The sequence below is a fragment of the Stigmatopora nigra genome, chromosome 12, assembly GCF_051989575.1.
Source record: "Stigmatopora nigra isolate UIUO_SnigA chromosome 12, RoL_Snig_1.1, whole genome shotgun sequence".
Lineage (NCBI taxonomy): Eukaryota > Metazoa > Chordata > Actinopteri > Syngnathiformes > Syngnathidae > Stigmatopora > Stigmatopora nigra.
In genome coordinates, this window is record NC_135519.1 from 9,440 (window position 1) to 25,333 (window position 15,894).

General features: G+C 42.3%; 2 protein-coding genes across 9 annotated transcripts in view; both read left to right on the forward strand.

The window, feature by feature from the left end:
• Positions 1 to 2,757: 2,757 nt before the first annotated feature.
• The window catches only part of zswim8 (zinc finger, SWIM-type containing 8), a 79,627-nt gene continuing 66,490 nt past the window's right edge, over positions 2,758 to 15,894 (forward strand). For 7 of the 8 annotated variants that reach the window (XR_013327998.1, XM_077729105.1, XM_077729106.1 and 4 more), the window contains exons 1-3: positions 2,758 to 2,910; positions 9,993 to 10,172; positions 13,453 to 13,636. Coding sequence is in view for 6 of the 8 variants with exons in the window: in XM_077729105.1 (XP_077585231.1) it covers positions 10,122 to 10,172; positions 13,453 to 13,636 (235 nt within the window). In the remaining 2 variants the exon portion in view is untranslated. Of the gene's footprint in view, positions 2,911 to 9,992; positions 10,173 to 13,452; positions 13,637 to 15,894 lie in introns of those variants that run through there. The other variant, XM_077729111.1, reaches the window with a different exon arrangement.
• LOC144204964 (uncharacterized) lies at positions 5,999 to 6,849 on the forward strand. The gene is given in 2 exon segments (XM_077728952.1): positions 5,999 to 6,357; positions 6,359 to 6,849. Coding segments are annotated over 2 exon segments (615 nt in total). The 5' UTR covers positions 5,999 to 6,070; the 3' UTR covers positions 6,687 to 6,849.

Below are 15,894 nucleotides of genomic sequence, written 5' to 3' on the forward strand. Positions count from 1 at the left end.
TTATATCCAAGCAGGTTCGAACCAGTGGCGACTCATAACATTACATTTTAAATACATCCTAGGCTTTCAACACTATCATACTGGACATTCTGGCTGACAAACTCTCCCACCTTGGACTATCCTCTTCCATCTGCTGTTGTATTAAAAACTTCTTAACCAACCGCCCACAAACTGTTAGACTTGTTCCCTACCTCTTTTTCCTCCATTACACTGAGGACTGGCTCCTCTCAAGGTTGTGTACTGAGTCCTCTTCAATACTCCCTGTACACCGACCCACCACTCTAACTCCATCATCAAATTTGCAGATGATGCAAATTTGATGATGGAGTTAGGTCAAACTCATCTCAGGGGGGATTAGTCTGCCTCCAGAGATGAGGTCAACAAACTGTCTTTGTGGTGTTTGGCGAACTATCTCACACTAAACACCACGAAAACTAAACAAATAATCCTTGACTTTCGCAAACGGAACACAGATCTGGCACCACTCCTCATAAATGGATTATGTGTAGACAGATTCCAGTCCTTCAAGTTCCTGGTCACGGACAAACTCTCCTGGTCTACCAACAGTGGCAGTGGGGAAGAAGGCCCAGAAACGGGTACTCAGGAGGAATAACTTGGAGTTCATTTTAGGGCATTAGACATCGCTTATATTATATTGCATAACAGATTCATTTGGGCCTAATTCCTCAATAGTCTCTCTATGCTTCCTCCCGTTACTTCCTCTTGTTCCCCTGCGTTTCAACACGGGTAGATTTAGTTTCTACTTTTGATCATTTTAAGATATTAATAAATTGTTAGGATGATTTTCTCATTTGTGTTTCTCACATCTTTCTTACAATAGTTGAAAATGTTGACCAATTTTAAACGGTTAAATTGTTAGGTGGGTCAGGACTATGCGATGAATTAGCGAATTTACATATAACATACTTAGTACACAGTTAATAGGCATAGTAACGAGATTTAAATGTACTGCTCTTATTCACGAAATGTTCAACTCACAAAAATTTCTGGAACCAATTAATTAAGTTCAAGTAAGACTGTAAATCGTGGAATACCATCAAGGAATCTTTGAGTGGAATATCAGCTGAGCTGGTTGCCTCCATGTCCCACAGATGTGAAGCAGTTACATCAAAAACTGTGTTCATACAACACAATTCAGTAGGGCAATAAGTATTGAGTTAACAACCAATTGTGCAAGTTCTCCTCCTTGAAAAGATTAGAGAAGCCTGTAATTGTCAACATGGGTAAACCTCAACCATGAGAAACAGAATGTGGAAAAAAACGACATCACATTGTTTGATTATTAAAGAATTTATTTCCAAACTAAAGTGGAGAATATTTGGCCACCTACAGACAAGCAAGATTTCTGGCTGTCAAAGAACATCTAACGAGGTCTAATCTAACGAATTTTCCGAATATGGGGGTGAAATAAAATCTGTTTTAACTCTATCGGTATAAAAGACACCTGTCTACAATCCCAGTCTCTCACACTCCAAACTCCACTATGGACAAGACCATAGAGCTTTCGAAGGACACCACAGAAAAAAATTGTAGACCTGCACCAAAATGGCAAGACTGAATCTCCTATAGGTAAAACACTTGGTGTAAAGAAATCAACTGTGGGAGCAATTATTAGAAAACGGGAGACATGCAAAACCACTGATAATCTCCCTCGATCTGGGACCCCATGCAAGATCTCACCCTGTGGCGTCAAAGTGATAACCAGAACAGTTAAAAATCCCAGAACCGCACGGGGGGGACCTCGTCAATGACCTACAGAGAGCTGGGACCACAATAACAAAGGCTACTATCCTTAACACAATGCACCGCCAGGAACTGAGACGAAAATAGAACTTTTGGTAGAAACACAGGTTCTCGTGTTTGGAGGAGAAAGAATGCTTAATTGCACACGAAAAAAACTACCCACTCTGAAGCATGAGGGTGCATTGGGGGCTGTTTTTCTGCAAAGGGACATAGACGACTGATCTGTGTAATGGAAAGAATGAATGGGAAAATGTATCAAGAGATTTTGAGTGAAAATCTCCTTCCCTCAGCAAGGACATTGAAGATGAGACGTGGCTGGGTCTTTCAGCATGACAATGATCCCAAACACAGAGCCAGGGCTACAAGGAGTGGCTTTGTAAGAAGCATTTCAATGTCCTGGAGTGGCTTAGCCATTGTCCAAATCTCAACCCCATAGAAAATCTGTGGAGGCAGTTGAAAGTCTGATGCCCAACGACAGCCCCCAAACATCACTGCTCTCGAAGAAATCTGCATGGATGAATGTGCCAAAATACCAGTAAGTGTGTGAAAAGCTTGTGAAGAGTTAAGGAAAATATTTGGTCTCCGTTATTACCAACAAAGAGTACATAACAAACTCTTGGTATTGACCAAATACTTATTTTCCACCATGATTTGTAAATAAATTCTTTAAAAATCAAACAATGGAATTTGCTGTTTTTTTCCACATTCTGTCTCTCATGGTTGAGGTTTACCCATGTTGACAATTGCAGACTTCTCTAATATTTTCAAGTTGGATAACTTGTACAATTGGTGGTTTAATAAATACTTGCGTGTAAATACTGTGATCCTTCTTCTCTGCCTCTATCCCTATCAAAAATTTTGGTATTATTGACTGACCTGAAACAGGAAAGGTTTTATCCAATTTGACTTGAGACAGTAGGATAAAAATGAAACGTGTAAACTTCTGCCTTCAACCGTATATAGGATTCTCTTGGAATATGACACAAAATGACACATTATTGTTGTTTTGAATAGGTATTGTTTGCATGTGCTGAGGCCCTGCATGCTCATGGATACAACAACGAGGCATGTCAACTGGCTGTTGACCTAGCACGTGGACTTCTGGCAAACCCTCCAGACTTAAAAGTGGAACAGCCGCAGACAAAGGTAAATTTTGCAAGTTTAATAAAGCCGTAAACTGTTGATAGTCTGATAATCTCTATAAAATGCATACAACTGAAGAGAATTAAACAAATCAATCTGAGCTCTTCTTTTTGGTAGCCTTAAGGGACATACCATGGGGAAAATAGGTATTTAGTCAACGGTGACAGATCTGGCGCCACTCCTCAAATGGATTATGCGTAGACAGGTTCCAGTCCTTCAAGTTCCTGGGGGTGCAGGTCACGGACAAACGCTCCTGGTCTACCAACACCCCGGCAGTGGTGAAGAAGGCCCAGAAACGGGTGCTCAGGAAGAACAGCTTGGTGGTAATTTTAGGGCAATAGACATCGCTTATACTATATTGCAGGGGTGGCCAACCCGCGGCTCGCGAGCCGCATGCGGCTTTTTGTCCGGTTTCATGCGGCTCTTACGTCCATATCAAAGTTTGTATTTGTGTTTTATTTGCGTGTGCGCTTCGCTTGAGTTCAATGCGGTATTTTCGTCCAATGCGCATGTGCTTGGGATGAAAATACCTCAAAGTTTCCCAGTAGGAGCAAGGTCATTTGAGTAAACGTTTTTTAACAGAGTGGGAGAGCTCCCGTGAACCAGAAGCGACAATGAACGGCGTCGCGCACACAAAAAGTATCCCAAAGATCGAGCGTCGGCTGAAAAAGCCACACCCCCTGCGAGGCAGACCAAGGCGAGAGTGCTCAGGCGGGAGCAGCCAATAGGAGAGCGAGGTGTACACCCACGTGGTGGGCGCGCTAGTTAAAAGCCATTCATAATAAATGACAGCTCACAAGGAGCGAATGTTGCGCAAAAATAGCCTCTGATTTTATGACAGAAGTCCCACTAAGTAACATGCATAGTAAAAGAAAAACGCTATTGTAAATTATTATATTTTTGTTTGTGGACTTGGTTGAACTGAGAATTTGTCTGTGTGAGACAGTGCACACAATGTTCATTGTTGATAATGACTGGCCTGTGCTGTTATTACTGTAGGAGTCAATTTATGTCATTACTATGCTGGTGTGTGACATTTACAATAAATCTGGCTGAGCAAAGGTATGTGTGTGATGTGGCTCTTTGCGGTAACACAGTAAAAAATGTGGCTCTTTGCGGTAACACAGTAAAAAATGTGGCTCTTGGTCTCTGACTGGTTGGCCACCCCTGCTATATTGCATAACGGATTCATTTGCGACTAACTCCTCAATAGTTTCTATGCTTCCTCCCGTTACATCTTCTTGTTCCCTTGTGTTTCAACACAGGTAGATTTAGTTTAGACTTTTTATCATTCTAAGACATTAATATTTTTTATGATCATTTTCTCATTTGTGAGCTTCTCACATCTTACAAAAGTGGGAAATGTTGACCAATTTTAAAGGGTTTAATTGGTATTGTGTCTGGGCTATAGAATGAATTAGAGCAGGGGTGTCCAAACTTTTTGCAAAGAGGGCCAGATTTGGTAAGGTGAAAATGTGTGCGGGCCGACTTTTTGCCTGACATTCTTTGAACCATTAACATTAAATGCAAATTAACTTTTTGGGATTTTTTTTAATTACAAATGGCATACTTTTACTTTTACATTTTTTTTACATTTAGGTTTTTACCGAAATCACAAACCACAAAAAATTAAGAAAACTATCATGTGAAACATCACATATTATTCACTATTATATGCTCACTGTAGGAACAGTGCTGAAAACAAAACAATGATCACTGCATATTCAAACTGTGATTTTGACCATCACAAAAAAAATAATGAACTGAGATTTAAGAATTTATTCAACTCAGAGGACTTAACAAATATCTTGCCTGCACTAATGTGAAGGGTGATACTGGGATCTTGACTGCAGTATGTAGTCCAGGTCTTCATCGCACGCTAACGAGAAAAAGTCAAACTCAGTTCCTTTTGCCTCTAACTGTCATAATATCTCATGAAACGTCTTCAATTCTCCGTGCCACAGTATTACGAGCCAGGCAAATATTGGCAAACTCTTGCTTCTTCGCGGGACAAATTTTCTCAACCATTTTCATTACACAGTCTTTAATAAATTCACTGTCACTGAAAGGTTTGCAGTGCTTTGCAATTAGCGTTGCCACTTGTAGCTTGCCTTTGTGGCATTTTCATTTGACTCACGGGCTCTTGTGAAAAAGCTTTGCTGTGCCGTTAAAACAGCTTCCAGTTGCTTCACTTTTTCACCGCGTTCGTTCCCAGTTAGCTTGTCGTAGCTAGCATGTTTCGTCTGGTAGTGCCTCTTAATTTTGAATTCCTTGAAAACAGCCACAGTCTCTTGGCAAATTAGGCAGACACAGTTGTTTCGTATTTCAGTGAAAAAATACTCAAATTTCCACTTCTCCTGGATGCGGCGGCCCTCCCGGTCAACTTTCCTTTTTTTGTTTACATGTTAGAAATGGGCTGGGCTGAAACAATGACGCAAGGGTCACGGCGGCCAGAGTGCGGCCACAGGGCTACTGCCATCTTCTGGTGAAGTGAAAAATAGCTTTTTGTACACATTTATTTTATACTGTGGTCAACAGTGCTGGCGGGCCGTGTATTATTGATTTCATGATAGAGGCCGTGGGCCGGTAAAAATTTGTGCACGGGCCTTATTTGGCCCGCGGGCCGGACTTTGGACATGCCTGAATTAGAGAATTTACTTATAACATACTTAGTACAAAGTTCATAGGCATAGTAACGAGATTTAACTACTGCTGATATTCACGAAATTTTCAGCTCACAAATAATTCGGGAACCAATAACAGCTGAGCTGGTTGCCTACATGTCCCACAGATGTGAGGCAGTTACATCAAACAGTGTGGTCATACAACAATATTCAGTAGGGCAATGTGCATTAAGTCAACCACCAATTGTGCAAGTTCTCCTACTTGAAAAGATTAGAGAAGCCTGTAATTGTCAACATGGGTAAACCTCAACCATAAGAGATAGAATGTGGAAAAAAAGAAAATTATATCATTTCATTTTTAAAGAATTTATTTCTAAATTAGTGGAGCCTGCAAACAAGCAATATTCTGGCTGTCAAAGAGCTTTAGCTTTTTCCAACGAGGTCTCCACTTGTTAGGTCTATTAATAGCATCTGTTTTAACTCGTCGGTATAAAAGACACCTGTCCAAAACCTCAGTCTCTCACACTCCAAACTCCACTATGGCCAAGACCAAAGAGCTGTTGAAGGACACCAGAGACAAAGTTGGAGACCTGCACAAGGCTTGGACAACTGAATCTGCAATAGGTAAGACACTTGATGTCAAGACATCACCTGTGGGAGCAATTGTTAGAAAATGGAAGACATACAAGACCACTGATAATCGCCCTAGATCTGGGGCTCCATGCAAGATCTCACCTCGTGGCGTCAAAGTGGTAACCAGAACGGTGACCAAAAATCCCAGAACCACACGGGGGGATGTCGTGCCTGACCTATAGAGAGCTGGGACCAACAAAGGCTATTATCAGTAACACAATGCGCCGCCAGGGACTAAAATCCTGCACTGCCACACGTGTCCCCCTGCTGAATCCAGTACACATCCAGGCCCGTCTGCGGTTCGCTAGAGAAAATTTGGGTGATGCAGAAGAGGAATGGGAGAATGTGTCATGGTCAGATAAAACCAAAATAGAACTTTTTGGTAGAAACATGTTCTCGTGTTGTTGGAGGAGAAAGAATGCTGAATTGCACCAGAAAAAAAAAACAATACCCCTGACAAAGACAGCTGATCTGTGTAATGGAAAGAATAAATGGGGGCATGTATCAAGAGATTTTGAGTGAAAATCTCCTTCCATCAGCAAGGACATGGAAGAAGAGATGTGGCTGGGTCTTTCAGCATGACAATGATCCCAAACACAGAGCCAGGGAAACAAAGGAGTGGCTTGAAAGTAGAATTTCTCTGTCCTTTTTGGTTAAGATTTACGGTGACCGGACGATTCCCCGAAAGACGTTTCACCAACAGACGTTTCGCCGACGGACAGTTCGCCGAACGGACATCTCGCCGAACGGACATCTCGCCGAACGGACGTTTTTCTGAACGGACGTTTCGCCGAACGGACGTTTCGCCAAACGGAAGTTTCGCCGAACGGACATTTCGCCGAACGGACGTTTCTTTGAACGGACGTTTCGCCGAACGGACGTTTCGCCGAACGGACGTTTCGCCGAACGGACGTTTCGCCGAACGGACGTTTCGCCGAACGGACGTTTCGCCGAACGGACGTTTCGCCGAACGGACGTTTCGCCGAACGGACGTTTCGCCGAACGGACGTTTCGCCGAACGGACGTTTCGCCGAACGGACGTTTCGCCGAACGGACGTTTCGCCGAACGGACGTTTCGCCGAACGGACGTTTCGCCGAACGGACGTTTCGCCGAACGGACGTTTCGCCGAACGGACGTTTCGCCGAACGGACGTTTCGCCGAACGGACGTTTCGCCGAACGGACGTTTCGCCGAACGGACGTTTCGCCGAACGGACATTTTGCCGAACGGACGTGTTTGATTTTGTCTTACCTTCAAAATATCCAAAGAATGATGCACACAAATGTCCTCACAATAGTATGGTATGTCGACGACATGTACGGGCACTGAAATATTTAAAATGAATATGTCAGTCTTCACTGCTGATTACAGTCCATTGAAATCATCAAATTGGCCTAAAATCATTGTCATATTCCTCTCCCACTAAGTGTAAAGCCAAACTATTCATTCATTCAGATTTTTCATCACACCAGTAACTCAAAAGATATTCTAGTGTAGTATCCGAAACATGCAAAAGTAACTGCATAACCCTGCATTTTCTGTAGACTACAATTTGCTTTGTTCTGAAATGTTTAACAAAAATGCGCTCTTAGCCGCTAACTGAACTTTAGACTCCAGGATTACACGGACACTGTCACTGTTAATAAACTTATTCAGGATTTTCCTAACCAAAAACCCTGAATGACCAATGAGACATAATGCCGTAACACTGACTTCACGTAAAGTCAAGTAACCATACAGTGCTGCCAAAGCAAACCTAAGGAGAGGCATTAAAAAGGCCAAGGCAGCATATACAAGGAAAAATGAGGAGCACTTCACAGAAAACAACCCAAAAAAGATGTGGCAGGGAATACCACACATTACCAATTACTATGACACTAATGTGTCTGTTAACGCAGATGCCTCACTCAACACATGCACCACCACCCTGCAGCGACACTAATGTGTCTGTTAACGCAGATGCCTCACTCATCACATGCACCACCACCCTGCAGCGACACTAATGTGTCTGTTAACGCAGATGCCTCACTTAACACATGCACCACCACCCTGCAGCAGTACACTGAAACTTCAGGAACATGAAGTGAGACAGGTGTGAACACCAGGACATGGACCAGGTAGTTCTGCCCTTTTATTTGGATTGGATTGGATAACTTTATTCATCCCGTATTCGTATTTTGTCAGATTTACGAGGCCCTGATTACACAATTGGGATGTCCGAGTTTTCAAAACACGTTCACAATCTCTCCCCAAGGACTGGTTCGCCTCGGGTGGATAACGAGACAGGACCCAGCAGGTGTGAAGCAGGAAAGAAAAAGGGGAGGGAGGTGCTGGTGAACAATTTAGGATTTTAATGACAAAAATAATCATACACAAGAAATAAACACGGGTATCAAAATGGCGACTGAACTCGTGGAGACGCACACCGACGAAGAAGCGCGAAATTACGTGAAAGGGACCAAACGAAACCCTAGGTAATACAGTGGGCCATCGGTTATCGCAGTTAATGCGAACCGAGACCACCCGCGATAACTCAAAATCGGCGAAGTAGGGGCTCCCTTCAAACATTCTTAATTCTCCCCCCCCCCCTGCATTCAGTACACCATATTGAATACGGGTAGAGAGAGAGAGTGACATTCATGTTATAACAAAAAAACTGTAAAATATGTTGTCTGTTTATAGTAAAAATTGAGGGTCTAGAACACTGTTCTACCGAACAATTTACTGTATTAAAATACACCTCCATAAAACCTGAAAGTGTATTGAAATAGACCTCAAGAAAACATGAAACTGTATTAAAACAGACCTCCAGAAAACGTCAGTGTATCAAAATAGAACTCCAGAAAATCTCAGTGCATTGAAATAGACCTCCAGAAAACATCAAAGTGTATTAAAATAGACCTCCATAAAACGTGAAAATGTATTTAAAGTCGATGTCCTGGTTCTCATGAAAAATGTCGAAAAAACGACTAAGTCAAACGGCGGTGTTTCAGAGAAATGTATCCGAAGATGCACTATCCTCGGATAGACTTGGGCGAATATCCCGCTGGTTCTCGAAAATTTTCTAAGTCCAAAACATTTTCTAAGTCAAACGGCGGGGGGTCAGATTGGTTCAGTCCGAAGCATGCACTATCCTCGGATAGACTCGGGCAAAAGTCCCGCTGAATTTCCTGGTTCTCAGAAAAAAAGGATGAAAAAAAACTATGTCAAACGGTGGTGTCTCATAAAAATAAGTCCGACGTGGTGCACGGTCCCCTGATCGGCTCGGAGCGAAAGCCCCAGTGAATTTCAATGTAATATTTTTTATTTTATTTTCCACAAAAAAAAAACACGAAGCTTTGAAGCCGCGATGGTGGAACCGCGAAGTAGCGAGGTCCCACTGTACTCCCATATCAGACACAGGGGTTTAATTACACGCACAATGGTAATTATCAATCACATACTCCTGGCCACATGATGGAAGGAGTCCTGGAGGGACACAAGCGGCTCGTGCCTGTGGCGTCGTCGGCTTGTGCCCGTGGCCTCGGCCGGAGCTTTGGCGGCAAGTGAGGTCTGCCATTGTATAGGCGCGAAAATATGTATTGTGGTAGTGAGGGTGTTTCATTTATTGTGGCCATGTCTGATAACCGTGATATTTGAGGGATTACCGTAATGCTGTTATGCTTGAATAAATATACTGAACGGTATTTGAATGTTATTACTTAGACAAATCAACATTTTCATTTATTCAATGCTTTTTGTAACTAACACCTGTGTTAAACGTATAACTATGTATGTTTATTATTTAATGTTGACTTAATGTTCTCACAATGGCTTTTTTTTATTCAGGGTAAGAAGAATAAAGTGTCAACAGGCCTTCAGACACAGGTTGCCACACACACATTGTCGAAAGCATCCTTCCTCCTCACTGTCCTCAGTGATCAAGTTGAGCTCCATAATCTGGCCTTCAACACCGGCATGTTCTCCTTGGAGCTTCAGAGACCACCAGCATCTACTAAAGCTTTAGAGGTTATTTTGTTTTGATCTCTTCCCACTTTATATTTTAAGGTAATATGAAAGGGGTGGCCCGGTAGTGAGTGGTAACCGCATCTGCCTCACAGCTCTGGGGTCCTGGGTTGAAATCCAGGTCGGACCACCTGTGTCAGATATACATGTTCACCCCGGGCCGTTATTGGTTTTCTCAGGTGTAGTCTGGTTTCTTCTCACATTTCAAAGGCATGCATCTTAGGATGGTTCAGACATTCTACCATCAGCTCCGCTACCACAAGTCTCCCGGAGTTCGCTGAGCGAGCTCTAGTTTTGGTTTAGGATCACGGCGTCTGCCGTAACGTCACCCGGGGCTCGCATTTCTGACAAAAGTCCCCCTTCACCGATGCTCTCCAATTCACCAAATGATTATTTTTCATCTATTTTATTTAGTTTTAGGTCTACAATGTCTTCCTGTGCCTGTGGTTTCACCTTCTTGCTATTGCAACAATGTGAATTTCCCGACTAAGGGACGCTGCGGCTGCTTTGAAAGTGGAGAGTCTTTGTCGCTACACCTGCTACCATTAATAAACCATACGGGTCTCAGTCATCGTAAAAAGACAACACGAAATGTGTGAAGAGAAGGCGGCTCTGTCATACTTAGTCGATGGTAATTTAGAAGTAGTTGTTGTACTTTTTTCTTCCACATTATTATTGGTCATTGAACTTGCCGTACAAAGTAGATATTTGTACAACTGGCATGGAGCGGTGCATCGATCCTCAAGCCTACTTCACAATCTGGAAAACCGATTGAATTTGAGTAATTGATCCGGGTTGTTATTAGAATTTCTCGCAGTACGTAACCCTGAACACGACATTACAAACAACCTTTATATTTTTGTGTGCATGTGATTTGTGGAAACATAACACAGCAAAATTTAATGTTCTGTTTGCACGTACACTGGGGTGAACAGTTAATGGACTTTCAACCTTTTTTGATTCAAAAGGCTCGGCTAACATGCACGGTCAACTGGTGAGCGATTTGGTTAATTCTGAGTGAAGTCCAGCACATTCATGCAACTCAGAAGACTTATCAGTGAATCTGCCTGTGGGACAGAGATTGTGTGTTTGTATGCGCGCCAAAGAAGTTGGAATTTCCCAGGCTTCTATTAAAAGCATTTTTTTTCTACAGTTTCACTGAATTCAGCTGCTTTTTTTTCGACGCACATGAGATCTGCTAATGCAGTGATAAAAATTGTGGCCCACTCATGTCCCTACATACCTGAAAAGAGGATTCTGAATGTGGCAGTGTCACTATCATCTTCAGGGCAAAAGGCACGTCGCTCCTGGTTTGATTCAGGCAATTGGTTCAGGTCAGCTGCATTATTGAGTTCATGGGTTCTTCCGGTCGAGCGGCGCTCGAGCCTGGCTGGCGTATTGGGAACGAGCAGACATTTAAAGTGGCATGTAGCACTGCAGCCTATCAGTTTAGGGTGAGACAAGTCAATGCTTGGGTTGTGTCCTCTAAGCAAAGGAAGGCCAAACTAAGGGTGTGTGCATAGGCAATCAAAAATCTTAAAAATGTGTTACTTCGTGACGATTCCTAGAGAGGGGGACTGGAGCTTTGAAGTTGAATGTGGTGTTATTTAAAGGAGCTATACAATTTAAAATTCCGAGCAAATATTTGCCTCCACTATTTTAAGTGTACATTGGAATCTATGTTCATTTAAGTTAAATTGAAAGTTTGTTATGTACGACCGCATCCATCAAGTCTCTCTATCTCTCTCTCGCTTTCCCCCGCTCTCTTTCCGTCATCCGCGAACTACGTGTTTTATTGAATAATGTCTCATTTTATTATTAAACATAACAACTATTTCTTTGTTATTCTAATAGCAGATGGTGAATTTCAACCGATAAAAAGGTTTTTCCATTGTAAAATCCTGTTTTTTGGTGTTGTTTTTTGGGGTGGGAACCAATAAATTTGTATTAGTCAATTTCTATGGGAAATGTTGATTTCAGATACGAGTAAATCGACATACAATCCCGGAACGCATGAAGCTTGTATCTTAAGGTACAACTGTAATGCCCATTTGAGAAACGGTGAAGCAATCAACAAAGCCACCCAAATTCGAACAATGGGATACATCGTAAATCCGCCCATCCCACTAGAGGGCTGATGGTAGAACAAGATAATGGGGACAAAAATTAATGGTATGGCTCACCAGTACTTCCTCTCCTAATGGCAAGCTTGATCTTTAACCAGGCGAACTGGAAAGAGAATATTGCCCTCACCAAAAATAAGCACATTCTCAAAGGGAGATGATGGGAGCACCTCCATGCCGAGACCCAGGATTAGGTGGCCTTGTATTTGGTGATGGACTGTATGCTCTGCTTCATCGTTCGGGGTTGTCGAGTTGCCCTTCTTTCTTCCCCCTTGTAGTCTGCTTTGAAAGCATTGATGCCTCTCAGGTTGCCGTAAGTTGCTCTGTAGAGTGCCCTGTTGCCAGATCTAAAGGCTGCATCATGGGCCTGGAGGATTGATCAGATCTGACGGGTCATCCACGGGTTCTGGTTTGGGTACACCTGGATGGTCTTCTAAATAGTGACACCACATGCTATTTTTCTGTTCTGAAGGGTTTTTGAAAGATGGATGAAGACATATACTGAGACTCGGGTCGGTTCTTGCAATATCCAGCGTGGCTTTATTGCAAGAGAGTGACAACTTCTGATAAATGACTCGAGTATTTAAATCCTTTCCCAGTAGACAAAATTGGGCGTTAAATTTGAATATCAGTGGGTGTGTTTAAGTTTAGAAAGAATGTCCACAAATGGAGTTCTCTCCCATGGCTAGGCTGTCTTGTTAATTGACTTGTCTTATGACCCAGGCCTTGAGAATCATGGCAGGTCCTCTCAGACCAGTGTGGAAATATCTCCTACCTCCTGGAAAACCATGTTTAATAAGTCCAAACGATTACCGTTGGTGTTAAAGTCCAGTATTGATGAATAACTTGGGAAAAGACATACAAAACGTGAAATGTGCGCACAGCCAGGGACAGCTTGAAGCCACGGCATGCTCACGTGCCATCATCTTGGAGATTTTACCTAACATCATCACATTTAAATGGATAAATGAATTGAAAAATAGAATTTCTTCAAAACAAATTTATGAAAGTGAAGTTGAATTAATGAATATAAAATGACATAGATACATTTTTTTAGTAATACGGGGCACAATGCAGTATGTTATACTCAATAAATTATGGTAGCAATGAGGTCTGAATGTATAATGTCAAATATGACTGACTCTATGTGAATTATTCAGGTGAAGCTGGCTTACCAAGAGTCAGATATTGTGACTCTGTTGAAGAAACTTCCTTTGAGTCTTGTCGAAATGTCGATCATCAGAGATCGAGCTGGGCAGCTCAGAGATGGAATCTACTGTGGTTACAGACCTGTCCTTCCTCTCATGTTGGCCAGCTTTATTTTTGATATCCTTTGCTCCCCAGGTAAGAACGATATTTCTCAGTTTTATCTATTTAATTATTTGTGTTTTTTTTTAAATTAAAGTTGACAGTGGATTTTTAGTGCATTATTTTTCACATTTTAATTAATTTTAGAATGTTTACACAAGGTAAGCCGGTGGCTCGAGTCATTAGCGCGTTGGCCTCACAACTCCGGTTCTGGGTTCAAATCCAGGGTTGGTCCACCTGTGTGGAGTTTGCATGTTCTCACTGGGCCTGCGTGGGTTTTCTCTGGGCCCTCCGGTTTTCTCCTGAAATGCATGGTAGGCTGAAAATGTCTGTGCAAAACCGATAGAGACATACCTCATGTGACTTGCAGCTATAATTGCAGCAACTGTGGCGCTCCAGAGGGTCCGAATAATATTGCACGCTCCACTTTCAGTTTTTCATTTGTTAAAAAGATGTAACATATCCAATCCATTTTGTTGCACTTGACGTTAGTGTCCCACTTGCTGAAAGTTTCATTTTTATATCTTTATGCTTTATGTTGAAGCCTGAAATGTGGTGAAAGGTTGAAAAGTTCTAGGGGGCCGAATACTTTAACAAGGCACTATATATTACGCTCTCTCGACCCACTTGCTTTTCCTTCCTGAATTCATGATTTTTTTTTGAACATTTTTATTGTTAATGTTTACAAAATAGGGAGAGATTTTTAAATCAAGACAAGTACATTTACACAGAGGACTCGTCACACTTTGAAAGAATGCGAGAATCTCCAGTGTGGTTTGCGATAAGGCAATACTGTATGTCACAACTTATGGTCACCAGGAACATCACCTCCCCAGATTGAATCACGTGGTTTGAATTGCACTGATTTTGCACTGATTTTGATCTCTTATCTCTTACTGTTATGTTCATTCCCCTTCAAAGGAATGCATCTTAGACCATGTGCATCACTGCAGATTTAAGTGTGACGCCCTAGACCCAGTGAATTCAGAATGTCAGGAAACCTGTGGAAATGGGTATACGGCTACACACAACAACTTTCATTCACAACAATCAGTTTCTTCTGGAACACCATGAAATTATACCACACATCTTCTTCATAGTAGTTCTCCAGATTGTTCTTTTCATACCACTTCACTCTCCTCTATAATAGGAATATGTCACCATCTTGTTCTCCAACTCGAGTCTCTGTGGGCGGGGCGTTCAGACACGCCCAGGTTGTCACTGCAGTGATTGTGATGTGGGTGGCAACAGCTTTCACTGCGACTTCTGTGTAGAGGTGCAAAGTCTATCGGAGCTCAAGGTTAAGTGAGGGGTGCTCGTGGCAGGTGAATAGACGTCAGATGGGTATTTCACGGACAAAGGTTTTCGACACCGTACGACTTCCAGCCTACTCAGAGTCACCTGTGTCTCGAACTACCTTGACCTGGGATTGGTGAATTCCCTTCGACTTTTTAGCGATCTTTGCTGCTGTGGAGGTCGGTGAGTTGGGCCACAAATGGGACTTCCCATCGTGGAGAGAACCAGGACTTCCTTTTTATGACTCGCACCAGGATCCAGTCACCTGGGTTCACCACCCCCTGCAAGGTAGACAAAAAGATCACGGCAACTTACACGTCCTTTGGATAAGTTTCTCTCCACCCTCAGTCTCTCGTCATGGTTCACCTTCCCACAGAGGAAGTTGGAATGTTCTTCCATTAACTATCTCAAAAGGTGTTATTCTTGAACTAGTATTATCATCATATGTTTTGACCAGTGATAGGTGTTCTGGCCACGGCTTCTTTATGTCTTCCATGGTTTTCTTAAGCCTTGGTTTTATCGTATCATTTGTTTGCTCTACCAGTCCCACACTCTGCGGATGGTACGAGCAGTGGTTTTTAGACTTATTTTTAGGTGTTTATTTCAAATAGGTAGGTACCTTTTGGATGTTGCCCTTTTTTGGGCCTGAGGTTACCTTGCACATTATGTCTGTAACAAATTAAACAGTTCCTACAACATTTTTTAAAGTAGGTATTTAGACCTCTGGGACATGGAACCCACGCTGTACCATGTCCATCTTCCCCATTGTTGAGACATGGCTCCTTCCATGGCTCAATTATGTAATACATTCTTTAATAGGCACAGTAGGCCTTTAGCTATGAATAGGCCATCTGCAGACTGTTCTGCTCCTTCATGTATCCATGCATCTTTTCTTTCTGTGGTGCAATGTTTTCATATCAATTAATACTGTTTTTGAGATCGACTCCGTTTTTGTTGTTGTGTAATGTTGTGCAGTGAGTGCTTTCTAATTCTTTAGC